General features: G+C 42.4%; 2 protein-coding genes across 3 annotated transcripts in view; both read right to left on the reverse strand.

Annotated features, from left to right (window-relative positions):
* Window positions 1-27,278, reverse strand: part of LOC126260238 (myogenesis-regulating glycosidase-like) — a 557,090-nt gene that overhangs the window by 153,513 nt on the left and 376,299 nt on the right. The window contains exon 7 of one of the 2 annotated variants that reach the window (XM_049957548.1): window positions 6,802-6,878. The exons of the other annotated variant lie outside the window; for it this stretch is intronic. The gene's annotated coding sequence lies outside the window, so the exon portion shown is untranslated. Of the gene's footprint in view, window positions 1-6,801; window positions 6,879-27,278 lie in introns of those variants that run through there. 2 annotated transcript variants of the gene reach the window in all.
* Window positions 6,927-19,347, reverse strand: LOC126260287 (myogenesis-regulating glycosidase-like). The gene is made up of 5 exons (XM_049957612.1): window positions 19,122-19,347; window positions 11,132-12,102; window positions 10,037-10,471; window positions 9,669-9,825; window positions 6,927-7,123 (listed from the first exon to the last, which is right to left on the reverse strand). Exons 1-5 carry the CDS (start codon window positions 19,345-19,347, stop codon window positions 6,927-6,929), a joined length of 1,986 nt encoding a protein of 661 aa, XP_049813569.1.

Below are 27,278 nucleotides of genomic sequence, written 5' to 3' on the forward strand. Positions count from 1 at the left end.
GACTAGAGGGATAAGAATATCTTGTAGAACAAAGTGGCAATTATATCAAAACGTTAGAAACAGTCAAAATCTAAATGCAGCAGCCCATTACAAACAGTATTGTAAGGTGCTTAAAAATGTTATTAGGAAGGCAAAAAGTATGTGGTATGCAGATAGAATAGCTAAGTCTCAGGATAAAATTAAAACCATATGGTCAGTCGTAAAGGAAGTTGCTGGTCTGCAGAGACAGGTCGAGGATATAGAATCAGTGCGTAGTGGGAATGTCCGTGTTACTGATAAATCGCATATATGTACAGTATTTAATAATCACTTTCTGAATATAGCAGGTGAACTAAATAGAAACCTAATTCCAACAGGGAATCATATAGCGCTCTTAGAAAAAAGTGTTCCGAGACTGTTACCTGAAATGCTCCTCCATGATACTGACAAGAGGGAGATTGAGTTAATAATTAAATCACTAAAGACCAAGAACTCTCATGGATATGACGGGGTATCTAGCAGAATACTGAAGTATTGTTCTATGTATGTTAGCCCAGTACTTAGCCATATCTGTAACTTTTCCTTTAGGAGTGGTCGGTTTCCTGATCGATTAAAATACTCGGTAGTGAAGCCACTTTATAAAAAGGGAGACAGGGATAATTTTGACAATTATAGACCTATTTCTATGCCATCGGTGTTTGCTAAAGTTATCGAGAAGGTTGTATATACAAGGTTACTGGAGCATTTAAATTCACATAATTTGCTGTCAAATGTTCAGTTTGGTTTTAGAAATGGTTTAACAACTGAAAATGCTATATTCTCTTTTCTCTGTGAGGTTTTCGACGGATTAAATAAAAGGTTGCGAACGCTAGGTGTTTTCTTTGATTTAACGAAGGCTTTTGACTGTGTTGACCACAAAATATTACTGCAGAAGTTGGACCATTATGGAGTAAGGGGAGTAGCTTACAATTGGTTCGCCTCTTACTTTAAGAACAGAAAGCAGAGGGTAATTCTCCGCAATATTGAGAGTGGTAGTGATGTTCAGTCCCAATGGGGCACTGTTAAGTGGGGCGTTCCCCAAGGGTCGGTGCTGGGGCCACTGCTGTTTCTTATTTATATAAATGATATGCCTTCTAGTATTACAGGTGATTCAAAAATATTTCTGTTTGCTGATGACACCAGCTTGATAGTGAAGGATCTTGTGTGTAATATTGAAACAGTAACAAATAATTTAGTTCATGAAATAAGTTCGTGGCTTGTGGAAAATAATTTGATGCTAAATCACAGTAAGACTCAGTTTTTACAGTTTCTAACTCACAATTCAACAAGAACTGACATTTTAATTAGACAGAATGGGCATGTTATAAGCGAGACGGAACAGTTCAAGTTCCTAGGCGTACGGATAGATAGTAAGCTGTTGTGGAAAGCCCATGTTCAGGATCTTGTTCAGAAACTAAATGCTGCTTTATTTACCATTAGAACAGTATCTGAAATAAGTGACACTTCAACACGAAAAGTAGTCTACTTCGCATATTTTCATACGCTTATGTCGTATGGTATTATTTTTTGGGGTAATTCTTCTGATTCAAAAAGGGTATTTTTGGCTCAAAAACGGGCTGTTCGAGCTATATGTGGTGTAAGTTCGAGAACCTCTTGTCGACCCCTATTCAAAAATCTGGGAATTCTGACATTGCCCTCACAGTATATATTTTCTTTACTGTCGTTTGTTGTTAGCAATATTAGCCTATTCCCAAGAGTTAGCAGCTTTCACTCAGTTAATACTAGGCAGAAATCAAATCTGCATGTAGAATGCAGTTCCTTGACTCTTGTGCAGAAAGGAGTGCAGTATTCTGCTGCATCCATTTTCAATAAGCTACCACAAGAACTCAAAAATCTTAGCAGTAACCCAAACTCTTTTAAGTCTAAACTGAAGAGTTTCCTCATGGCTCACTCCTTCTATTCTGTCGAGGAGCTCCTGGAAGAGCTAAAAAATTAAGCAAATTCCAGGGTTACATTGTTGATTGTCTTCATTTAAACTTATGACTTGTCACCTGAATATGTTTTTTTTTCTATATTTCATTTTATCTGTTTCTAATATCGTGTTATAATTTCATGTATTGACTCGTTCCATGACCATGGAGATTTCTCCTTAATTTGGTCCCACGGAACAATAAATAAATAAATAACAAAAAAAATAAATTACACGGTTAAAAAAGAGTGTGGGACAAAAATGTAGTCTTTCACCCCTTTTGTTCAACGTATACATCGAAGAAGCAGAAGAAAGATTCAAGAATGGGATTAAAATTCAAGGTGAAAGGATAGCAATGTATGATTTGCAGATGGCATTTCTATCCTTTGAAAGTGAAGAAGTATAACCCGATCTGTTGACTGGAATGAAGAGTCTGTTGAGTACAGAATATGAACTGAGAGTAAACAGATGAAAGACGAAAGTAATGAGAAGTTGCAGAAATGAAAACAGCGAGCAATTTAACATCAGAATTGCTGAACACGAAGTAGATGAAGATAAGAGACTCTCCTACCTAGGCAGCAATTAGGATTTAAAATGCGAAGTGGCACTGGGAAAAAGGGCATTCCTGGACAAGAGAAGTACCAAACACAGATCTTCATTTGAGGAAGAAACATCTGAAAGTGTACGTTCTGAGCACAGCATCGTATGGCAGTAAGACAAGGACTGTGGAAAAACCGGAACAGAAGAGAATAGAAGCATTTGAGATGTGGTGCAGCAGAAGAATGTTGAATATTATGTGGAGTGATAAGGTAAGGAATGAGAAGGTTCTCCACAAAATCGGCGAGGAAAGGAATATATGGAAAACACTGACAAGAAGAAGGGACAAGATGATTGGACATCTGTTAAGGTACCAGGGAATAACTGCCATCGTGCTGGAGGGAGCTGTAGAGGGTAAACTGTAAAGCAAGACAGAGATTGGAATACATCCAGCAAATAACTGAGGACATAGGTTGCAAGTGCTACTCTGAGATGAAGAGATTGGCACAGGAGAGTAATTCGTGATGGGCCGCGTCAAACCAGTCAGAAGCCTGAGCAGAAAACATGCGCAACATATCTTGAGGCTGCAGTGAACTGTTAGCGAGGAAATGTTACTACTTAAATAACACGGTTAATTATTCTGTTAACTGCTCAATATTTAACATTACTTTATAGAATCGATATAATACCTATGTACATCGAGATTTACGTCTACATAGATACTCCGGAATCCACCTTATGGAGCTTGGCGGAGGGTCCTCGCACCACTAATTAGTCATATCTTTTCCTGTTCCACTCGCAAACAAAACTAGGGAAAAACGACTGTCTGTACTGCTTCGTATGAGACGTTATCTCTCGTATCTTATATACGTGGTCATTACTCGAAATGTATTTTGGAGACATCAGAACCGTTCAGCATTCAGCTTCAAATGCCAGTTCTCTATGTAGTAATCGCCTTCCTTCCAGGGATATCCATTTAAATTCCCGAAACATCTCTGTAACACTTGCGTGCAGTTCGAGCCTACGAGTAACAAATCTAGCAGCTCACCTCTGAATTGCGTCGATGTCTTCTTTTAATTCGATCAGGTACAGATCCCAAATACACAAGCAGTGCTCAAGAATAGGTTGCGCTAGCGTACTATAAGTGGCCTCCTTTAAAGATGAACCACACTTTCGTGAATTTCTCCCAATAATCTAATGTCGACCATTCACCTTTCCTATCACAATTCTCACATACTCGGTCCATTTCATATCACTTTGCAACGCTATGCCCAGATCTTTAAACGACATAACTGTGTCAAGCAGGACGCTACTAATGCTGTATCCGAACATTACAGGTTTGTTTTTGCTACTAATTGGAATTAACATACTTTTTTCTACGTTTAGATCTACCTGCCATTCATCACACCAACTAGAAATTTTGTCTATGCCATCTTGTATCCTCCTACAGTCACTCAACTTCGACGGTTTAGCGTACACCACAGCATCATCAGCAAAATCCGCAGATTGCTGCCCACTCTATCTGTCATATCATTTACGTATGTGGAGAATAGTAGCGGCCCTATCACACTTCTCTGGGGCACTCTTGACGACACCCTAGTCTCTGCTGAACCCACGCCATCGAGTACAACATACTGGCTTCTACAACTTAGGAGGCCCTCGAGCCACTCACATATCTGTGAACCTATTCCATATGCTCGCTGCTTCTTTAACAGTTGCAATGTTGCACCATGTCAAACACTTTCCGGAAATCTAGAAGTATGGATTCTGCTTGTTGCCCTTGTAATGGGAAACCCTCCTCTAGCATTGCCTTTTTTATAGAAATACGCGATACCAAAAGGTATTTTAAATCTTGCATAGGTGTAGATTCTCGAGTGTTTCACGGAAAGAATTTCGTTTGATTTTGTATACGATCTATGATATTGCAGGCTAAAATGTGTAAAAAGAAATTAAGTTGTCACAATCGGTAGAACTAAAATCATTCTTTTTGTAGAAATATTTGAAATTACGAAATATCTGGCACTCTTAAAATTCATATTATTAATTGCACAATCTAACGCTAGTTATTAAATTTATTTCTGGACTCATTTATAAAATAATGATATAACGTTGTAGAGATACTTCTTTTGTCAAGAAAGTATGTAAACTCTACTGTTTTCTAAACTCTTTGGAATACTGTGCGTTTCGCAAAATGTTAGTAGTAGTAGTGGGTATGCCTCTGATGGACACATGTATTTTTTTACGACCGACGCTAACAATGTAATTTGGAATCTTAAGTGGAAATTGTTAAGTCGGTGAGATTTAGAAGAATGGGATAAAATGAAAGGAAATCATAGCAACAGAGAATACTTCACCAGTTGTTTAGTCATCAGGAACCCACAACGTTAGATCAAAATGTCAGCCCCAAGAATGTACCGCTAGACGCAAGAACTGGAGCCAACAACAAGAGAAAATTAAAAAAGTTTTTCTTTTGTTTATCTTACGCCTCAAGAAGCTTTCAAAACTTGTGCAGAGACACAGAAGTGATGTGTGGGAGGGTAATATTACACACCTCACCCATCGTTCGCAGTATATAACGTGAGAAAAGGGCAGGCCGAGTTCCGTACGAGCGATGGTTTCTAAAACTGTGCTTATTCGAGGACATAATCTTGTCGCTCTCAAGAAAATGAATTATATTCGAGCTGAGAATATGTTCAAGGATTATAAGGTAAACTGCTGTTACAGGCATTCGTCTATAATTTTGTGGGTCCATTCTTTTGCGCTCCTTATACACAGATGTCACTAGTACTTTCTCCAGTCGACTGGGTCTTTGCGCTGGGCGAGAGATTTGCGATTAATGCAAGCTAAGTAGGGGGTCAATGCCATAGAATGTTGTTTGAAAAACAGAACTGTCATTCCAGTCAGACGAGGTGGCATTTTTTTTAAAAATTCTCTCAATTGTTTCTCTACGCCATGGATGTTTATTATTGCGTCGTCCAAAAGGGAATCTGTTCGGTGGTGATGGGCTGGAGGCCTGGACTGGGCTGGACCGCACCAACCAACGCGTCTGAACCTCGTGAGTGCTCGTTCTGGAGTGACGGGGCACAAACGACTTCGCTCTGGCGCGCAGTTTAAGTGGGACCCGAAAATAACCGAAGTGCTTTGTCTGCCTTTTCGTGTAACTTTAGTTCTTAGTTTTGCCTATTATTATGACTTTTGACATAAGTGTGCGATAGGCTGCTATTTGGACATGCCTATATTTGAATATCAAGGAAATTTAACGCACAGTTTTTATAATACTAATGATAGAAGACTAGCGTTTTGGCGCGCTGTCTCTGAACACAACAGCCAATCACGGTGATGAATTACGATTCGGGTGGTGTTTCCCACGAAAGAGGTACTGGTCATACCATCTGCTACTGGTATGTAACACTACTTCTTAATACTGCAATCTCAACTGCTCTGAGAATAAAGTCTTGCCGGTCATTGTAGCCGAGCGATTCTAGGCGCTTCAGTCGAGAACCGCGCTGCTGCCTCGGGCATGGATATGTGTGCTGTTCAAATGGCTCTGAGCACTATGGGACGCAATATCTTAGGTCATAAGTCCCCTAGAACTTAGAACTACTGAAACCTAACTAACCTAAGGACATCACACACACCCATGTCCGAGGCAGGATTCGAACCTGCGACCGTAGCAGTCCCGCGGTTCCGGACTGCAGCGCCAGAACCGCACGGCCACCGCGGCCGGCGATGTGTGTGCTGTCCTTAGGTTAGTTAGGTGTAAGTAGTTCTACGTCTAGGGGACTGATGACCTCAGATGTTAAGTCCCATAGTGTTCAGAACCATTTGAACCATTTTGAATAAAGTATTGAACGTGAATATGATGGCTGCTAAAGGCAGAAATATTGCACTAACACAGTAGAAATATCAGTTTCTGGCTCTGTTCTTCACTCTACCTTACACAAACGTGGAAGTATATTGTCATCTGGCTGTAAATGATTTTTATCGCGACTTTTGTGGGTGAATTGTAGTTCACAGAACAACAATTCTCAGCAAGAACAACATCCAGTCAGTACAAACTACCGCCAGCATGGAGCAAGTGGACGCTTGAACTGGGTTGCAATGGTATTGTGTTCAGATAGTTAATTAGTTTCATGTACAATGGATCATTTGTACAATTAATTGCAAGAATATGTAATCACGGCTTTCTTTTCTACTTTTCAATTTAATTTTTTTATTATTTTTTTAATACAGTTGCGAATTAGTAATTCCTATGCACCACGTCTTACACACAACAAAAACAGAAATCTTCTACACTACAGAAGGAACAAGTCACGTAAACTAAATTTTTTTATTTCCATAAGCTGTCTTACATGTTCTTGTTAACACAGTGTCGCCGATACGTTGATATAAGGTCGCGCCAGCCTTCGTGAAAACTGCGCTCGTTTCCAGCCAGTGAAAGCTAGGAGCTGACCCTGGTGAAGTAGGGCAGAGTGTTGAGCGGCGCAGGGTAGGCGTAGAGCCAGGTGGGGCCCCGTATGGTGGGGTGCTCGGGGTCCACCTCGTCCCGCCAGTAGCCCTTGGGCAGGTAGATGTCGCGCCTCGTGGCCGTGCGATACGTCACCGGCGCCACCAGCAGGTCGTCGCCCAGCAGGTACTCTGCACGAGAGGGAAACAAAGCGTCAGCACATGGCATACCCCAGTCGTCTGACAGGTTCATTCCGTGTTAGATCTATTCTTGTGCTACCCTATACTCACTCCCCTCAGGGGTCTAATCTCTGCTGCTTGTACTTTGCTGTCACCTTTCTTCTTCTGTATCCAACTATCACTTCAGTACAACATTTTTGGCATCGCCAAGGTCATAAAATGTAATTTTTGGGCGTTATGTATTGAAATGTTTTGTTCATTTTTCCAAATGTTGTATTGAATTTCTGCAGCTTTTCATCAATATAATTGTCAGAAATGTAGCTTGTGTCACACCATACATATTTAAAATATGGCACCTATTTCATTAATTTTGTTGTTAATTACTATTTTCAAATGTTTTGAATATTTACAATGGAAGCTCGTAACTTAATTCTTATGTACTGAAATTTTGTAAGTGTATTCTGTTCACACTCTGCCTAACAAAGGAAAGAAGTAGCACCCAGCAGGTCATAAATTCACTCTTACACAATGAAATTTTAAGTTTGTATTTTATTCATACACTGCCTGACAAAGAAACTGAAACATGCAGAAGGTGAATAGAGAATGAAATGAAACATTATGCATTAAGAAGATACATAATGTTATTTTAGTGATTACAAAAGTCACTCAAATTTACAAGGACCTCGCATTATGAGCCCACTAATCAGTATGACGTTGCACCCTATATGGATTGAATGCATGCCCTGATTTTGCTCTCCTGAACCAATTTTGTTCATGTCTGTTGGGCCTTCATATCCTGAATAATGACACTGGGACAAACTTGACTTTGGAGCTCGTTCCAGATATGTTCTATCGAGACCAAATCTAGATGTCTTGCTGACCACAGCAGTAGTTCAGCAACATTCACGCAACCCGTAGGGTCACATGTCATGGCTGGACGTGCTTTGTCCTGTTGAAAAATGTTACCTTGAGAGGTAATACGTAAGGATGCAGGATGTCTGTAACAAACGGCTGTGCCATCAGAGTTCACACTGACACTACCACAGTAACGTGAAGTCATACACGATGATTCCCCACATCGTGACTCAAGGAGTAACACTGCTGTGCCTTTCCAAAAAATACTGGGATAATGGGACATCTCCCCACTTTGCCCCCAATCTCGACGAAGGAAGGTGATGTGAGACAGAGCTGAACCGTGGTGTGTCAACACTGAGCACATTGCGTCACGATTCACCAGCGGTCCCCGCTTCTCGGTCGTATCACCACTCCAAAGGCAGTTGTCTGTGATTTGGTGTGACAGCAGCTTATGCATGGTATGGTAATTTCCTACCCTGGCTGCTGCTAGTCTAGGAGCATTGGTGCAGGATGATACAGAATTACTTGTTTTCGAACGGGAGGCGCAGACGTGAAGACGTTATGATGTGCTTTGTACACAGGGCGGCGATCCTGCCTTCTGGTGACCAGGTGTGATGAAGCAGAACGCTCACAATTAGTTATGCCTGCCCTCACTTTCCTATACAGTGCAATATTCGACCAAACCCACATCTGAATGCTCCAAAAATCTGGTATTGCATGATTCGACAAGTCGGCCAAAAGACACCCACAATGAGACCTCTTTCAGATTCAGTAATGTGCTGTTATTGGTGTCTGATCCAGGTAATCACATTTCCATGTTTTTCACAGTCATCTGACACTCTTCATACGAATCATGCAACCTACCATGTCTTGTAATAACACTAAACAGTCACAGAGAATTGCAGCTCTGAATCATTTACAAACTCACCAAAGGTGTCTTATGGATTCGTCTCTTTTTTTCTCAGGTAGTGTACTTGGTTCAGCCATATTGATCACTGCAGGTCGTCTTCACTTTCATGTGTTGTTGCTTTATCATGTGTGAATGGTAATGTTTTTAGATTAGTGTATTTGTCTAATTTAATTCCTCGAAAATTAGCTGATTTACAATTTTTGAGGACGTTCTTAACGTAAATGTAAAACAAAAGGCTGCCACCAAGTAGCTGTTCAAACATACTTTCATCCTTTTAAAGCAAATCTCTCTTGAAGAAACTGAATGGAAAGAATAATCTCTAAGTGGATCACGAAATGCGACGTCTGCAGGAGAAACATGTCACCTCACGAGAATGTGAGTGATGGATGGTCTGTGGAATTGTAATGCAATCTTTATGGAGGCTTTAAATTATACAGTAAAGTCTCCTCAAAGAAAGCCATCAGTACCTGGGTAGACTTTATATGGATATTCCTTTGGACACAATAAAAATGAGATATTATCCGAGACCTCAACAACAGAAGTGCAGCCACAAATACAGACATTGGAGTCTCTGAGGACATTTAACATATCTTGTGTGTTCATTCTAGACCACTGTGATGAGAATGTCGTGGGGTATCTGTTGAAGTGTGACATTGCCTCAGTGACATGCTAGTTCATGGAGGAGGCATACGTCTATGGTTAGTCGTCAGAGAAATCGTAACCGAAAGATTCGAAACTAGAATGGAATAATTAATAAAGATAGATCACGAGAGAGAAAGCTGTTTGCCATACCGTCGCTGATCTTGAGAGCAGTGGAGTCTGTCGGGTCGAGCCACCAGATGGGCCGGTTGACCGGAGTGCCGTCCTCTACTGCCTGCTTCATCAGCTCGACGATCTTCGGACCGTACTGAGCACGCAAAGCCGTCAGGTTGCGTGCGAGCTCCACCGTCTGTAAAAGTAGTCACAAGTCACAGTGGTGAGGCGCCATGCTGAAACTAAACTCATTTAAGCATACCTTACAATGTTACTACATAGAGATTGGCTGAATTTGTCGGTTCTTTGTACGTCAGTGTTTGTATGAACGCTGCGAAGCGATATTTACTTTAGAAGTGGCTTTTACAAAAACGGAGTGCCAGGCGCAACACGAGTACGGGACGCACCTCGTTGTCGTAGTCCCAGGGCACGGTGCGGAAGTGGACGGCGGGCATGAAGGCGCTGGCCTCCAGCCAGCGGATGTACAGCTCGCGAGTGGCGATGACGCCCGTCTTGGCGCTGCCGCCCACCCTCTCCGGCATCACGAAGGGGTAGCCCTGCAGGCTCATCTCCAGCAGCTTGGGCAGCAGCGTCTTCAGGCCGTTCTGCGTGCTCCACGACGTGTCCACCGCGTCCATGTGGAAGAAGTTGGGCAGACGCTGGCTCTCGACGCCGGACCGCAGCCTCGCCATGGGCCCGAACTGGGCCACTGCCTTGGCGTACGCGTCGGTGTAGACCACGGGCGTCCTCTCGAGCGGTGTGAGCTGTGGCGGCTGCGGCAGGTAGCTGGTCTCGCCGAAGTCGAACATGAAGGAGTCCACGCCCGTCTCGTTGCGGAGCGCCTGCAGGAGATTACAAAAAAAATTCCATACCTGTGAGGCTAAGTAAGTGACGTATCCTGACTTAGAAAGCGTATGTGATTCTGCGTTGGTACGCAGCTGTGAAGAACAAGGCTATTCTATCGATAATGATGCACAGGTTGTGTGGGAAAAGAAAACAGTTGAGTTCTCACTGGAAATAAAAACAGGATCCACATTCTCGATTAGTCTCACATTTGGATATCTCGTAGAAGACTGCCAGGGAAGAATGAAAGATCAAGAACGAAGTGCTCGGATTAAAACAGATGTAAGACATTTATACAGCTTTTTACTCCTAGTGTTGAAACTATATATTGAACAAGCAAGGACGGAAATAAAAGTAAGTTTCAAGAATGTGATTAATATTCTCGTTGTTTCTAAAGGCGAAAACGTGGTCTCTGCAGCCACCACCCCTGCTCTTTATATTCTTCTCACTATAAATCTGTTTGTGAGCTACCTGTATTTTTTGCAGAATGTATGTCTAAAACCCTTTGAGCAACCAAAAGTGAGTATTTTTCTTTTTTCAGAATTAATATAACCGTAAGAATTTCTCCAAGCGATTGGTCCTACACTGTTTAGATGGAGTCATACTCTCTAACTAATTTCAATGCCATATACACTAGAATTTGCAGCGAATGTACTCACCGCAACTCGATCAGTCCACCAAGCTACCGCATCAGGATTGGTGAAGTCGATAATGCTGGCCCATCCACCCCACCAGCGAGTAGAGATGCTGCCATTGTTATTGCGCACAAAGTAACCTTTGGACTGTGCCTCAGAGAAGAAGGGTTCGCAGTCACTGTTTATAAATGGGTGTATCCACAACGCGACGGGAAATCCCAGTGCGTGGAGGTCGTCCACGAGCGCCTTCATGTCGGGGAACTTGGTGGTGTCCGGGGTGAAGCTTCCACGGCAGCTCTCCCAGAAGTTAGCTATTTCGAGAAGGCTGTAGCCGAACCCGTGCTCGATTATGCCTGCGGCCCGCTCTCTCACGTTCTGTTCGGGTGGCCCCACTTGCCAGAAAGGTTGAACACCCAAGCGTTCGTCTGGAATCGCCGTAGGCTTGCCCAGGTACTTCTGGATACCGACCAAGTGCGCCTCCTTCGCATGACCGTACGTACACAGCTCGTATTCCAGCACGTTGTCGCTTCGGTCCTCTGGGTAGGGAGACGCGTTCTCGGCACTGAAGCACAGTTTATTACTCGTCTGATTGCTGTTTTGGTCGACGAATAGAGGAACGTTCGTGTGAACGTGGACGAGTCTTCCGTCGGAGAAGACCCAGTAGCGCGTAGCGATGGTGGCGTGGTCCGTATGTTCGGCGACGTATGCGTAGTGCTTGTAGACGTTGTTCTCGATGGGCCAGGTGCGGTAGGTCGATTCGACACCACCGTAGATGTGGCTCCTGAGGTGCCGCTGACACATTGTGATTATCTCACTCGGATTGTCTTTGGTGTGCCGGATCCAGAGACATTCGCCCGACCTGTCTTGGTGCCGGACGAGAACTCTGGAGGCGCCAAAGTCGAAGGACTCCTCGTTTCCACGAGTCTCGTGGCGTGGAACTGCAGACCGCTGTTTGCTGGAGGCTTCGATGTATCCCACTTCTACCTCGTCTCCACCTGAAAAATGCAAACAGATAGTTGCTGTGAGTGAATGTACGACAGTCAGTAGTACATGAAATAAGAATCGTAAAATAGTAAAATACAATGGAACACAATTTTGTAATTATCTAAAAGAGCACACAGAACGTACATAGTGTTCAATATCCAAACATGGAAATCATGTAGCATTCTGCATCGCATAAAGTTATAAATATACTATCATCTTACTTGTTACAGGTACGTGAATCGACTGCAGTGACCTGGGCTGGATTTCCTTTATACCATTGTTTCTCAGTGTTCGACCAGCCATTTCCGCTCTCAAACAAGGAGTGTGTAACTATTATTTCGACAACGCAGGATATGTATCCCTACACTTTCTTATCGAGAATGGTACTCACGAACGAACACTATAATATGACGTAACGTAAGTAAGAGCACAGAGACTGTGTGGGATTGTCTTTTTTAGTTGCATGTCGTGAGTAATGCACTCGGACAACGAGCTAATTCAGAATGAGACGACGATCGAAATAACTTCGCGAGAGTCGTAGACCCACATTCAAGAGGCGCTGAATACCTTGCATAAATGCAAATACTTTTGACAAAGGAAAAATATCCTCTGTATAAATGAGATGAAAGGTTATTTTAAGATTCAGTCTATTCCAAGGTTCAACGTTAATATTGACAAAATATTGTTACCTGTAAGACAATATAAATTTGAATGGTCTATAGATCGGTTCTGAATTTAAATGTCCTCTGTATAAAGGAAGTGGAAGGTTGTTATAAGATTCTGGCGATGTTCCATGTCTTAAATCCAAGGTTCAACGTTAATATTGAGAAAGACTGTAACTTATAAGGCAATATTAATTTGAATAGTCTATACATGGGTTCTGAATTCAGGTTGCACTTTTTATTTTATTTAATGTTAGCGTAAATTAGTTACATTTTTTGCTTTAGCAGCAGTAGCCCTGTTGTTGGAGAACAAGTTCAATAAGTTCTGTTTCCTTTCTTCTGTACTGTTGTGACCTGTGCTACTTTTCAGTCCTTAGGTAGGAATCTTTCGCTGAACGACTGGCTGTATATTACTGCTGTCTCATCAGCATACTCCGAAGAGAACATTATTGGTCAACAGACTGGACCGGAAGTCTGCCCTGATTGACATATATTGATGCACTACTCCAACGGGATCTAGTTCGGAATTATTTATATTGGCGCCTTTTCTTGATTCTGGTTCAGGAATATATACTGAATCCTCTTTCAGAAGTTTTAGTGACTCCTGTTTAGTGGCGCTGACATCGATAATATTACATCTGAAATCAAGCACAGAGAGTGTTTATTGTTTTTTGCCACTGGCACAGTTTACACACGAGCAGAAACTCTTCGAATCTTCTGCCATGTTTCGAGAGCTAGTTTCGTTGTGGGAACTGTTAAATGATCTTGCTCTGAAGTCTGTGTAAAGTTTCGGTCATCTGTAAACCGTCGCAAGGCTTAGGTATTTTGCGTTTTTTTTTTTTAATCTTGCATGAGATTAGCCCTGTTTTTGTGAACGTGTCCAGAGAACTTTTGTGTAAAACTCCCAGATCCGTCAAGACTACTTCCTTGCTTGCATAGCATGGAAGGAATGAAGATTATGACTTAGGAGGCCGTCAAGCGAATTATCATCTGCTTTTTAAATACATATATTTTGAAGAACGGCATCGTGAGTCCACCAACAGGCGCTGCAATGGCTATTCATTTACCAACTACCGATCTCGGTCAAGCAACCTTTTGAAATCATGGATATGAATTTCAATGACGGTTCCCTGGTGTCGAAAACAGTTATCAAATGCAGCAGATGTCACTGATATATTTGTATCCATTGTGGTATACCAACAGAATGCACAAGTAAGCGCATAAGATCTGAGTCAGTTCAGTTTGTACTTTTGTATTTTTTTCGCAAAGAGCACTACTCTGGCATCTCCTGAACTTCATAAATTCCAATTGGCTAACGGCAGAAGTGTGAGTGACCAACATAATTGATACAACTGAACTCATGGTGTTTCACACATTTGGGTTTCTTGTAATTTGGTGCCTGGTTTTAAAAACTTACAAGCGTGGTAATCTGCACATGAACTCCCAGACACTTACGTTGAAGTATAATTTCCTGAGATGGCTTGTCGGCCGGCCGGAGTGGCCGAGCGGTTCTAGGCGCTACAGTCTGGAACCGCGCGACCGTTACTGTCGCAGGTTCGAATCCTGCCTCGGGCATGGATGTGTGTGATGTCCTTAGGTTGGTAAGGTTTAAGTAGTTCTAAGTTCTAGGGGACTGATGACCTGAGAAGCTATGTCCCAAAGTGCTCAGAGCCATTTGAGATGGCTTGTCAGAAATCGGGGTGCTAAGTTTAGTCTCTCTGTTCTAAGCTGCTCATATAAAATTGTGATATGAAAATTTCGGTGCAACACAAATGTTCAGACTACACCAGTTGCTAGAAGCGCATCAGAATACTGAGTATGTTAGTGAGTGAACATCGTTCGCACTTTGTTCTCCGATACCCAAATCGTAAAATGTCATATAGGCACACCATAATAACGGGAACGTATCTTCAGATATGTTGTTTTAGTGCAAGCTCTCCGAAATGGTTGTACATGCCACGTAGTGAGCGGCATATATTATGATGCGACCGTAATTCTGTATCTGAATACTTTTGTAAAAACATGTACAATTATATATCACAGCCGTCACTGGAAGGGCTGTGTTTCAAATGCCTGTTGTTGTTACCGTCTGTGAAAAAAAATTTGTTCATTTAAAAAGTCCAGTGACAATATTTAACATAAATTATGAAGTGTACAGTCAGAAAAATTCGCAACGACAAAGGATTCTGGTACTCGCAGTGACTTTCCAGTGATGTTCCTGTTGATATTATGACGCAATAAGAATAGACTGGGAGTGAATATAGAACAGTACCTGCTAATAAGAAATTTGTATCGCATGGTAACTGCAAAATTAAAACTGAGTACGATAGTGACGCGTACGCTAATAAGCCAAGACATTACGACTACTGCCCACTGCGACATTGGATGCCAGCTTGTGTGGTTGTGGTCACGTGACGCGGTAACAGAAATAGGTAAGGGCAGCAGGGCGGGAGTGGCCCTATGGACGATAAGGACTGCAGATGGGAAAATCCATTGAGATAAGCCACTTTGACAAATGGCAGATTATTACTATGCAGAGCCTGTGAACGACTATCTCGAATACGGCGAAGGTGGTGGAATGTTCACAAGCCAATGTCTTGACCATCTATGGAAAGAGGAAGAAGGACAGTAAAATTACCACTAAGCGTAAATGGTCTGTCGTCTACGACTCTCCACGTAACGTGGCGTTCAGAGGCTTGAGTGCACTGTAAACTGGGATAGATGGTGATCTGTGACATCTCTGACGAAAGAGCACAATCCTGGTGCATCGCACAAGTGTTTTGGAGCACGCCATTCATCGTAGGTTGTTGGAGCTCTGCAGCAGACCACTCCCACGTCTTCAGATGTTGACCCAATGACATCGTCAGTTACGACCGTAGTGAGCTCATGACTATTAGAATCGACTGTTGATGAAGGGGAACGTGTCGGTTCTTCGGGTGAATCACATTTCTGCTACGCTAGGTCGATGATCGTCTCCGCAAAAGCCATCATTGAGGTGAACGGCGACTCAGAACATGCTGTGCACTAGCGACACAGGCGAGTGAGAGCAGTACTGTGCTGTGGGAGACTTTGTCCTGCGCTTGCATGGGACGTGTGGTAGTAATCAAAAATACGCTCACAGCTGCCTACTGCTTGCTGCCCTCCATGCCTTATGCCAGCCCCAACGACGATGTCATCTTTCAGCAGTATAGCTGTCCGTGTCTAGGAACCAGAACTGAGTTACAATGGTTTGAGGAGCATTATAGTGAACTCATGTTGATGTCTGGGTGCCAAAATTCCCTTATGTAAATCCTACGGAATCCATCTCGGTATCGGGCACCGTCACCGCGTACACAAACCAGTGGAATATCATTTACGCTCGTTACGTGGCCTGTGTGTAGACATCTAGTGCCACATAGCTGCTCAAACCTACCAACAAACTGTCGGATCCCTGACACACATGTTCAGTGACGCATCTCGTCCTAAACACGGACAAACAAGCTATTTATCAAGTTATCATAATGTTTTGGCTCATGAGTGTATGTCTTATAAAAATTTGTTTAAGCAATTAGGTTGTAACTAATTGTATTGGCAAGCTATATTTTCTGAATTTGAGTCATTTCAGACGTCAAATCAGATGGTCCACACCAGCACACATTTAACTGAGAATCCATTCAAAGTTGATTCTTATCCACAGTAATTCGAGGAACAAGTGTAACTATATGAAAGAAATAGCGCTGATACACAAATATACATTGCAAGTTTCGCCCCCTCTTCTATATTATCTAATCAAAACTATCCAGGTAACCCTGAGTAACGCAGAACAGACCACTAGATGTCTTGTTGACTCACTGGTATGAGATGTGGTGGGGAGTATTGTGTCGTAAGCAGACCAGCAGTAACAGAAGAACGGATCGGTGAGGAGAGCTTGGACACTTCAATCACTGATAAGCCATTTTATATCAACTGAGAAACAGATCCCTCTCGGACATTTGAACCCTTATAGAGCTACTGAAATCGACTGTTGAAGATGTGATTATGAAACGGAAACGTGAGACAACAACCACACCTAAAGCAAGACCAGGCAGACCTCATGTATTGTCAGATGGGGATCATCGAAGCCGGCCGAAGTGGCCGTGCGATTAAAGGTGCTGCAGTCTGGAACCGCAAGACCGCTACGGTCGCAGGTTCGAATCCTGCCTCAGGCATGGATGTTTGTGATGTCCTTAGGTTAGTTAGGTTTAACTAGTTCTAAGTTCTAGGGGACTAATGACCTCAGCAGTTGAGTCCCATAGTGCTCAGAGCCATTTGAACCATTTTTTTGGATCATCGAAGATTGCAGCGGGTGACTGTAATAAAATCGCGTGAAGTCACAGGGAGCAATTACTGGTGAGTTCCAAAGTGCTGCCAGTAGTTCAGCTAGCCCAACAACCACGCACAGAGAGCCGGAAAGAACCAGTAACCCGCCATTCCTGGACTAGTCGAACTCTGGTGTATAACACAGATCAAAACCTCTGATTACCATACAAATGAGTTAATGTGATAAGTTTTTGAGAGTAAGCACTTAAGTGAGAATAAGCATGGCAAAGTTTTGAAATTATGCTTGAAACTTGTGGGAAGTCCTTAACAGTTGTCATTTGTGAAACACTGGGTGAACAAAGTCTGCATAATATGCTCCACATTTTAAGCAAAAAGCAAATTTATTTATGCACCTCAATGTTTTTGACGTCATGTCTTCAGAACAATGTGTCATATGATGATGTATTTTTGTTTGCAAGTATATTCAGCGACATATGTGAATACAGTCTGCAAATTGTGCTGGGAATAGATTAGGAGATACAGATAAAATAAATTAAAACAACATGCCTGTTGAAGTTTTACTTTGTCCCATTTTAATCGGAATCTAGGTTTTCGCACATCTCAATGTCTATGACATTTTATCTTCTCAACTATAAGCTCTACAAGTAATTCTGCAGGTACATTCAATGGTATATAGAAAACTGTATACAAAATGTGTTGTGAATACGATTGGTAGTAAAGAAGTAATAAATTGAAATGTCCTTTGTCATGATGAAGTTTTACTATATGGCCAGTTAAAATGTAGTAAGCGATAAACTATTTTTCATTCATCACTTTATGTCTGTGTGTATGGGGACGGGGCAGAAGGGGGTCCAGCGAGAAAAATTTTTGGTAAAGGCTTCAAATTATGTGTAAAGTGTGTTGGAAGTCGATAAGTGCTCTCATTCTGAAATACTGGATGAATGAAATTTGTATATTTACATGGCATCCATTACAATGCCTCAAGAAAAACACATACTTCCTAACAGTAGAAATTGTCATATTAACCTTTTGACATAAGAGTATACGTCTTAATGAGTTAATTCTGATAGCATTTTTAAATTCAGTCAGAAATTATGCAAAATATTTACATTTAAATTTTTATTGCCCCTGGAAGCTGTTAGTTATTTGGAGTGATCGACCATGCTGTACCTCATAGCAATTTGGTGGAGGGGTTTGGGTTTTACATATCTGAAGAGAACATTATATGCTATCATCTGTAGTGCCAAATGGTTCAAATGGCTCTGAGCAGTATGGGACTTAACATATGAGGTCATCAGTTCCCTAGAACTTATAACTACTTAAACCTAACCAACCTAAGCACATCACACACATCCATGCCCGAGGCAGGATTCAAACCTGCGACCGCAGCAGTTATGCGGTTCCGGTCTGAAGCGCCTAAAACCTCACGGCCACTGCGGCCAGCTCTGTAGTGTCAGTAGCAAAGTATGAAGGGGGTACTGTTAAGCTATCGTGTGTTTTTCACGGCCAAGGTGTAGTCTGCTTATTGCAAGGATATGAACAATTTTTACAGAATTTTGTACAGTGTACAGTAGAGGATCGTTTTGGAGATGGTGATCGCTTGTACCAGCATGAGAATGCTCCCTGTCGTAAAGCAGCATCTGTGAGGGAATGGTTTGCAGATAATACCATTTCTGGAATGGATTGGCCTGCCGAGAGTCCTGACCTGAGTCTAATGGAACAGCTCTGACATGACTTAGAATGTCGAATTTGCACCAGTCAGCAGTGTAACTTCTCTAGTTTGAGGAGGAATGAGCTGCCATCCTCCACAGACATTCAGACACGTAACTAAAAATGTTCTCATCAGAGTTTAAGCCTTCAAAAAGGTTAAAGGTGGATACACCCTATATTAATATCGACTAACGGGTGTCATGATGGTTTTGATCAGTTAGTGTAGTGGTGGGTTTCAGACACTGATGGGGTGAGGTGAAGGTGTTGTGTAGAAACTGTGGCAGCTTGCAGCAGCGCAGAGCCAGCAGGCTGCCCGCCCTGGACAGCCCCCGCACGCAGCGCCCTCGGGCCACACTCACCCCTGTCGGACAGCAGCAGGATGCGGCCGCTGGCCTGGTCGTAGCGGGTGCTGAGCCCGGCTGCGGCAGACGCCACCAGGGCGCCCAGCAGCAGCAGCGTCGTAGGCGTCCACATGGCTGCGACAGACAGACGAGCGAGCAAATCAATCGACTTGTTGCCGTGCGCCACTCTAGGTGACAAGCAAAAAAGGCTAAGCTGGTGCTGCAGGCCTTCAGTACATGGCATCCGGCAATGAAGCACACACCATAACACTGTATTATCTTTATGATAAATGGGGGCCATTTGGATAATCGGACACTTGGATTAACCTCTTCAGTTCGTTTCCAAAATAAATTCTTGTGTAATTTTATGGTAATCCATTTATGTAGACCCATTTAACACCCTCAAATTAGCAATACCAGTTGATCATAGTAGTAAAAACAGTACGCTGTCTTTAATGTTTGCACAGCACATTGGAACACTTCAGCAAGACACACATCAAGAAAAAAATAAACTTTAAGGAAAACACATAACGTGTCAAAACCTGCAGGACTATCAGGATTCTGCGAAATAACCAGTAATCGAAAAAGTATTTCTCATCAAATTGTCAGTAATCAGTTGACTAATGTACGGGATTTGTTACTCGAATATGGTTAATAGCATTTGCTAATTACTACAGGATTTTTTATACTTCATAATTTCATAAATAAGACGTTAACCCTCCAATTTCAGAAAAAAACGTTCAGATGCTGTTAACTGATGACGAACAATGATTTCAGTGGCCTGTCTAATATTTACAGGTTTTGGAAGCTATGGTTTTAGACATGGTTCATGACCTACATGGTTTTATAATCGTCTACTTCAAAGTAACTAGCTGTAAATAATCTCTTGGGATTCTGCATTTAAGACTTGATGCACGAATGAAGTAATCTAACATTCAGCATATAAACTGGATTGAGTGCTTCTCTAAAAAATTTGTAACGAACGATTATGCAATAATAGAGATAAGTAAACTTACTTATTTATATTGTCTTGATTTATTTTGGCCTTCATAACTACCAGTAAGAAACAGCATCGAAGACATCTCTTCTGCAGGAAGATAGCTTTTACCTACAACACGCCAGCAATTTCTACTGATTCTAACGATCCCAAACAATTTTTTTAATGTGGCATCTCCTCATTGAAACGATCATTTAATGAATAATCGACATTTTTTATATATATATTACGAAGTTATTTCAGATTTTCACTGTTTCTCACTGCTTCTCAATGACCGACATCCAACGTCTCACAAGGTTTACTTTTCCGGTTATGAGACAATCGTCTTCGAATTGTTTGGGTAACGGCAACTTATTGCTGTTACTTGCAAAGAGAACGATGTCGGCGCGTACGCTGTTTTTTACTTTTGGGAAGACGCTTCCAGTGAGCAGGTCAGCGTTACTTGAGAATGAGCATCGATCCTAGAGCAGCTGGGATTGTATTTTGTGTAGATTTCTACACAGTTACTGAACGGAGCTAATTCAACAGATTGGGAAGACACGTTTTCTACTTTGATCTCCGTCTGAAATGAAGTTTCCCTGCTAACCATGGGCAAATATCTTCACTTAGTTTCACTAAAATGTCATAATACGCGAGCCTAAAACATGTTCCAAACCTATGTAACAGGCCTTAATCATTAGGGACGGTTCACTCCTCCATTGGCCTACGGTACACTGATGCTAAACGAGGAACAATCTGTGTACAATCGAACTGTGTCTCATCCTCCGTTTAGACGCCTCAGAGTGTCTGTACAGGTGTCTTCGATCCATTTGTTGATTTAACACAAGACCAAAACTTATGGTTTTCTGCCAAGTCTGTTGACACCGTTTCACTTTGGAGTACATTGAAAGCTTTACGTACGGCTCTCCCTACGCCTTTTTCTGTCACTGTTTAAATTTGCAGTGAAGCTCTCTTTGCTTTCGTAGCAGAAGTCAAACCACCGCGGGTCTTTTCAATCCGTCATAATTTTGCTCCGCACATACCTGTCTAAAGCATATTGCGCAATACTCTTCAACTTTCTCCATTGATACGCAACATTGTCAATGCTAAAGGTGACATTTTCGTGTTGACCGCTCAGATTATTTCATATCTGCTACTTGTCGCTCATGCTATGGAGAAATATCGTCATACCATTCACTATCTTCCTATTTGTAGCCATATTTAATGATACTGTAAGGACCTTTTGATCATTGATTGCCTGCTGTGTGCTTAGTCAGTCGAAAAGTTGGGTCCTGTTGGTGGCTAGGAGACCTTATACATTGCCTTCATGAGTCGGTTCTCTCATTAACCGGTCAACTTAATTCTCGGATAAAGCATATAGAAAAGTTTCACATGATTCCCTGTCCCTGTTACCCACTCGAGTCAGTCATTCTATACGTGGTAAGCTGAAATCACAACCTAATAGTAAAACACAACATAAAGTTTCCCCGAAATATTCTCCGAGTGATCCCTCATGTGTTTCGCTTCTACTGGTGGTGAGGTAGGGGATTTATAAAAAGCATTCGATGACCATGTTTGTTTCACCTTTAACACTTAACTTCCACCCAAATTAAATGGCATGCTGTGTGTGTACTACTCTCTGCGCGTAGTCAACACTTATAAGCCTAGTTTTGGGATTTGCATTCACTGCTTCTATACTACCATTGTCGATACTCGATACAACCCACTATAATAATTTGAAATACGAGAGAGGAAAGAAGTTACATCTAGCAGTAGCCACCGTCTTCCATTTCTCCAATAAGTTTTCCTTGTGATCCACTACTTTATTAGTATCCATCGCGTTTAATATTATGATTGTTTTCGTTTCCTACAACGTTATAGATAAAAAACTAAAGAACAGTCGTCATTTTCACAGTTACTGGCCACAGTAGATGCTCACTATGCCATAACAGAAAAGCTTAAGCAGTTGCGAATTACACTAATTAACGTACGTGTCACACATAACAGGTAATGGCTCACCTCTAAGCACTCTCTCGGTCGCCGTGCAATGCAGAGCAGCTGACGTGACTTTTGTGGTGCCTTAGCGGCGTATATATAGGTAAAACTAATCTATTAACTTCTTTTAATAATTACTGAGATATACGAGTAGGACGTCAACGATGCAGTTATTATCTGTTAATAGTATGATAAGATCATTATTCACGTCAAAGTAATCGAAGCTGATCATAATTGTTACACTCGAGATATCATCTGGATCAGGTGATATAAAGTACGAACTGCTTTATCTGTTGCTAGAGAAAAGTCCACAATACGCGTTAAAAATAATTTTAGCTCCCAAACGAATTTTCGCTATGAGTTCTATTCCAGCAGGACAAAATTCATTCTAACGGTACATAAGAAGCATTTCTATTTTTACAGTGCCGTTGAAACAGTATCTGCTGCTGAAAACTGGTCCCTACTTTCACTACTTATACTGCGAAGTTTTCAACAGTATTCATATCGAACACAATACTCAGATATCTGAGTTTTTGATGTTTTGAAGTGTCCATCATCGTCGGTAACTGAATTTTGTTTGGTAAAGTTGTTTCGATGGATCTAAACATGTTCGGGAGCATTTGTTAACAGTAACTACAGAGTCGGCATAAGATATTAATACATAAGTCGTAAAGCGGAAAAGATAGTCTGGAAAGTAAACGTAAATCGTGGGGTATAGAAGACAACTGAAGAATAGCTTTCCAATAGGGCCTATTTTGTGGTCTCTGTGGCAGAACTGATAGCGAATGCATTATGAATCAGATTAAGTTTTCGTTGCTTAATGCACTCGAAAATAGGACATACGAAGATGATGAACTGCAAGACATCGTTTCCTACCGTACGTCTTAATATTGTCATATTTTAGAAACAATTTCCCAAATTCAACAGTCAAAGCGTTACAAAGGAAAATTTGTTACGAAAATTGTTTGCCGCTTTGTCCGACGTGAGTGCGCTCCCGCCGATATTTACTGTTGAGTTGTCAAATCAGAACGCCAGTCTAACGAGGACTACGCGGGAATATGACATTTGTAAATTTTTATATTTATGGTACGTTAAGCTGTGAACTGAAATATACCTCTCCCGAAGAAGTACGATGCAACTCTCAAAAATAATCGAGGAAATAAAGTTTGAGATTTTCCAACCATTTTTAATGTGCTAAACGAAGGTCGTGGTCTTTCACCAAGCTGTGTGGCTATATCGTGCTGTGTTCGTCTGACAAGTGGGGTGGCGGCTGCGTTCGTAACCTGGCAGAGTCAAATTTTTGAACATAGGTGCATGTTCAGTGAGCATATATGGGAAGCGTAAAACACGAAGAGATAGAAAAAGTTTAATTTACCATTTTTAGTTACACAATATTTATTAAAATGTTTTAGAAAATGGGTAATTAAGAATTTTTGTTTGAAATGAAAACTGTATTTTGGAGTAGGATATGTAATTAGAAATAAGAGACCTGCATTTTTCATAAAAATGACACGTGTTAATTATCATCCATTGATCAGCCAAAACATTATAAGCACTACCAACCGCGAAGCTGGATGCCGCCTGGTGGCTTTGCGGGCACCTAACAGGTAATCGAGGTATGTAAGCGGAGCACACAGGGACGGGGATCACCCTTACGACTTCTGGGGTTCAGAAGCCTGTCTGCTCTCTAATTAGGATTGATAGTGATCTGTGGCTGTCTGCCGAAAGAGCACAATGCTGGTGCAAGCACAAGTGTTTCGGAGCACACCGTTCACCGTACATTGTAGAACATTAAGTTCTGCAGCTGACCTCTTCTACGTGTTCACACATTTACCGAACGACATTGTCACTTACGATTGCACTGGGCACGAGACCATCGGAATTCGACTGTCGATTAATGGAAATGCGTCGGCTCTTCGGGTGAACCACATGTTTGCTTCACTAGGTCGACGGTAGTCCCCCCCCCCCCCCCAGATGACTTCATCGAGGCGAACGGCAACACGAAACGTGTAGCGCGCCACACGGACGCGGGTTGGTCGGATCAGTAGGAGACATTCTCCTGCACTTGGTTGGCACCTGTGGTAGCAATCATCGAAGACATCTGTCAGCTGTGAACCACCTGCATCCTTTCATGTCTGATGTCTTCATGCACAGCGATGTCGTCTCTCAGCAGTATAACTGTTCGTGTCTCGGAACCAGAAACGTGCAACAGTGGTTTGAGGAGCATTATAGTGAACTTACGTTCATGTCTCGGTGACCAATTTCGCCTGATGTATACCCTATGGAACCCATCTGGGTCGCTATCGGGTGCCATCACCGCATACGCAGATAAACGAATAACGCGGCGTGTGCATAGACATTTTGTGCCACATACCTCCACAAACCTACCAACAACGTGTCCAATTTCTGGTACCTAGAATCAGTGATGTATTTCATTCCAAAGACGGACTAACAAGCTGTTAAGAAGGTGGTCATAATGTTCTGGCTGTTGAGTGTCTATTTCATGAATTTTATGTTTAAATGCTGTAGGTATCCGAACTCGGCCAAAAAAAAAAAAAAAAAAAAAAAAGCTAATGACCGAAACGAGACTCGATCTGACGATTACGCGTCTGGTGCCATTTATGTATTCTATGCTTCAAGGCAATGCTCATAGAACGTGCAGCTTTGTTTAAAAACTTAGTTTCACCTGGAATCCAACACAGGCCCCCATAAAGCGTGCGAACGTTCTACGAGAGAGATAAACTGTTAATTGGAAAAGATACATCTTATTTTGGCATCTTAAGGGTAGTTGTAGACCTTGAAGGTCGACTTTTTCGAGAATTTTGAGAGTAGCATCAAACTGCTTTGGGAGACATATATTTGAATTCTGGACCTCACGTATCATAAATACAGAAAGATTAGAAAAGTTCGACTGCCAAGTTGCGTTCTAGGAGCAGCAAGGATTTCAGTACAAGCAGCCCCCAGTTCGTATGCAGTATGTTACGGCCTAAGCCCTAAGTGCAGCCATTTCGAAAACTGACCGGCCATTCCGACCCTCGCTGAGAATTGTGGCCAAGATCCGATTACTCAAAAGTACCAGCGTATACGCTACTTTGGCTGGCCATTTTGCTCATTAGCTGGAAATGACTGGCCAAAGTTCAACGTGATGATGTAACAATGTGCTGTAGGTAGCACTCCTGTGGCTTTCAGTGGTAAGCGTGCCATGCACATGGCTGCTGTTGCTTTTCGGAGAAGGTCTCGCCTCTGTGGCTGCGACTTGTTCTTTTTTCACAAATAGGTTTCATTGTGGTTACTGTAGTAATTCCTGCTATTTGTTCTTCCTCTGCGGCTTGTACTTATTTTGACAAATCGGTTTCATTGTGAGTACTACGGTGATTCCTGGTATAATGCACTATAAAGTAGAGCCCCTTTCGTAGCACGTGAAGTCGTTATGGCTTGGTCGAATGAGATGGAATGTTGGATGAAGCGGATAGTATGAAATGCCACCATTAAAACTGGCAAAATACATTAATTGTATGATTTCCTACAGTTTCCTTGGTTCCTACCACCCTGTTTTCATTATATGGTCGGTTGGATAAGCGAAAGTCGCATGACCAGGATGACTGTGTTTTTATTTGTGATATTTACACTGATCGGCCAGAACATTTTGACCACCTACCTAATAGCCTGTATCTCCACCTTTGGCAAGGATAACAGTGTTGATGCATTATGGCATGAAGCAATGAGGCCTTGGTAGATCACTGGAGAAAGCTGGCACCGCATCTACAGACAAGTCACCTATTTCCCGTAAATTCTGGGGAAGGAAGCGATGAGCTCTGACGCCATGTTCGATCACATCCAAGATGTGTTTGATCGCGTTGAGGTCTGGCGTGTTGGGGAACCAGCACATCAATTGGAACTCGTCACTGTGTTCCTCAAACAACTCCATCACACGCCTGGCCTTTTGACATGCCGCATTATCTTGTTGAAAAATACCACAGCTGTCGGGAAACACGATCATCGTGAAGGGGTGTACGTGGTCTGCAACCAGTGTACAATGGTCCTTGGCCGTCATGGTGCCTTGCATGAGCCCGACTGGACCCGTGGATGTCGACACGAATGTTCCCCATCGCATCATGGAGCCGTCGCTAGTTTCTCCCCGTCCAGCGGTACTGATGACAAAGAAGACGATGGCTTCGTACCCTCCCATCGGCACGATGAAGGAGGTATCGGGATTCATCAAACTATGCAAAGTTCTGCCACTACACGAACGTCCAGCGACAATGCCCATTTCATTCGTAGTTGTCGATGTCGTGGTGTTAACACTGTCACATGTATGGGTCGCCGGCTGCAAAGCCCCATCTGTAGGAGTGTTTGTTGCACTGTGTACTCTACCCAACATTAAGGTCTGATGTTAGTTCCGCCACAGTTCATCCTCTGTCCTGTTTAACCAATCTGCCGAGCCTACGACGTCCGACGTCGGTAATAAGGTGTGACTGCCTAGCCTCATGACGTCTGGACGCGATTTCACTTTTGTTTCGCCACGTGTTGATGACACTCACCACAGCTGCACTCTTCGAACACTCGAAAACTCGTGCAGTTTCCAAAATGCTCGCGCCGAGCCTCCGGTTCATCACGATCTGAACTCTGTCAAACTCAGACAGATCGTGCGCATTCCCCATTCTACACACGGACAGCTCACTCGCAGATACCACAAGCACCGTGCGTGCGTCTAACAACCACTCCTCGCCTAGTGACGCTGCTGTCGGCTGGTCAGCTTTATATCGACAGTATATCGGTGGTCACAATGCTCTGGCTGGTCAGTGTACGCTTCCTGACGTTTTCCTTTAAATGGGGTATACCAGCAATCGAATATCATGGTTTGGTCTGTAAGTCTATCCCATATAACGGTACATTGGTTGCATTTATTGGTATTATTCTTCCTTAGGCCGTCCCGTGGCTGCTTTACATGGGTAATCACAAGGACGAAGTTGGCGTACATGCAAATATGGAACCACCATCTGATGTGAAAAGAACGTTGTCGGACACTGTGAATACTCTGCCACAAGAAAAAGCAAATAATAGCCAAATCCATATACTGCTGTGTTACAGAAGACTTTAAAGAAGCCAAGGCAAAGCACACAAAAGTATCAACTATTGACAGCTATGAAAATACGACATTATTGAAGTTGACGTGATAGAGAAACTTATTGTACCAGTATGTG

Source organism: Schistocerca nitens, chromosome 5, assembly GCF_023898315.1.
Source record: "Schistocerca nitens isolate TAMUIC-IGC-003100 chromosome 5, iqSchNite1.1, whole genome shotgun sequence".
Lineage (NCBI taxonomy): Eukaryota > Metazoa > Arthropoda > Insecta > Orthoptera > Acrididae > Schistocerca > Schistocerca nitens.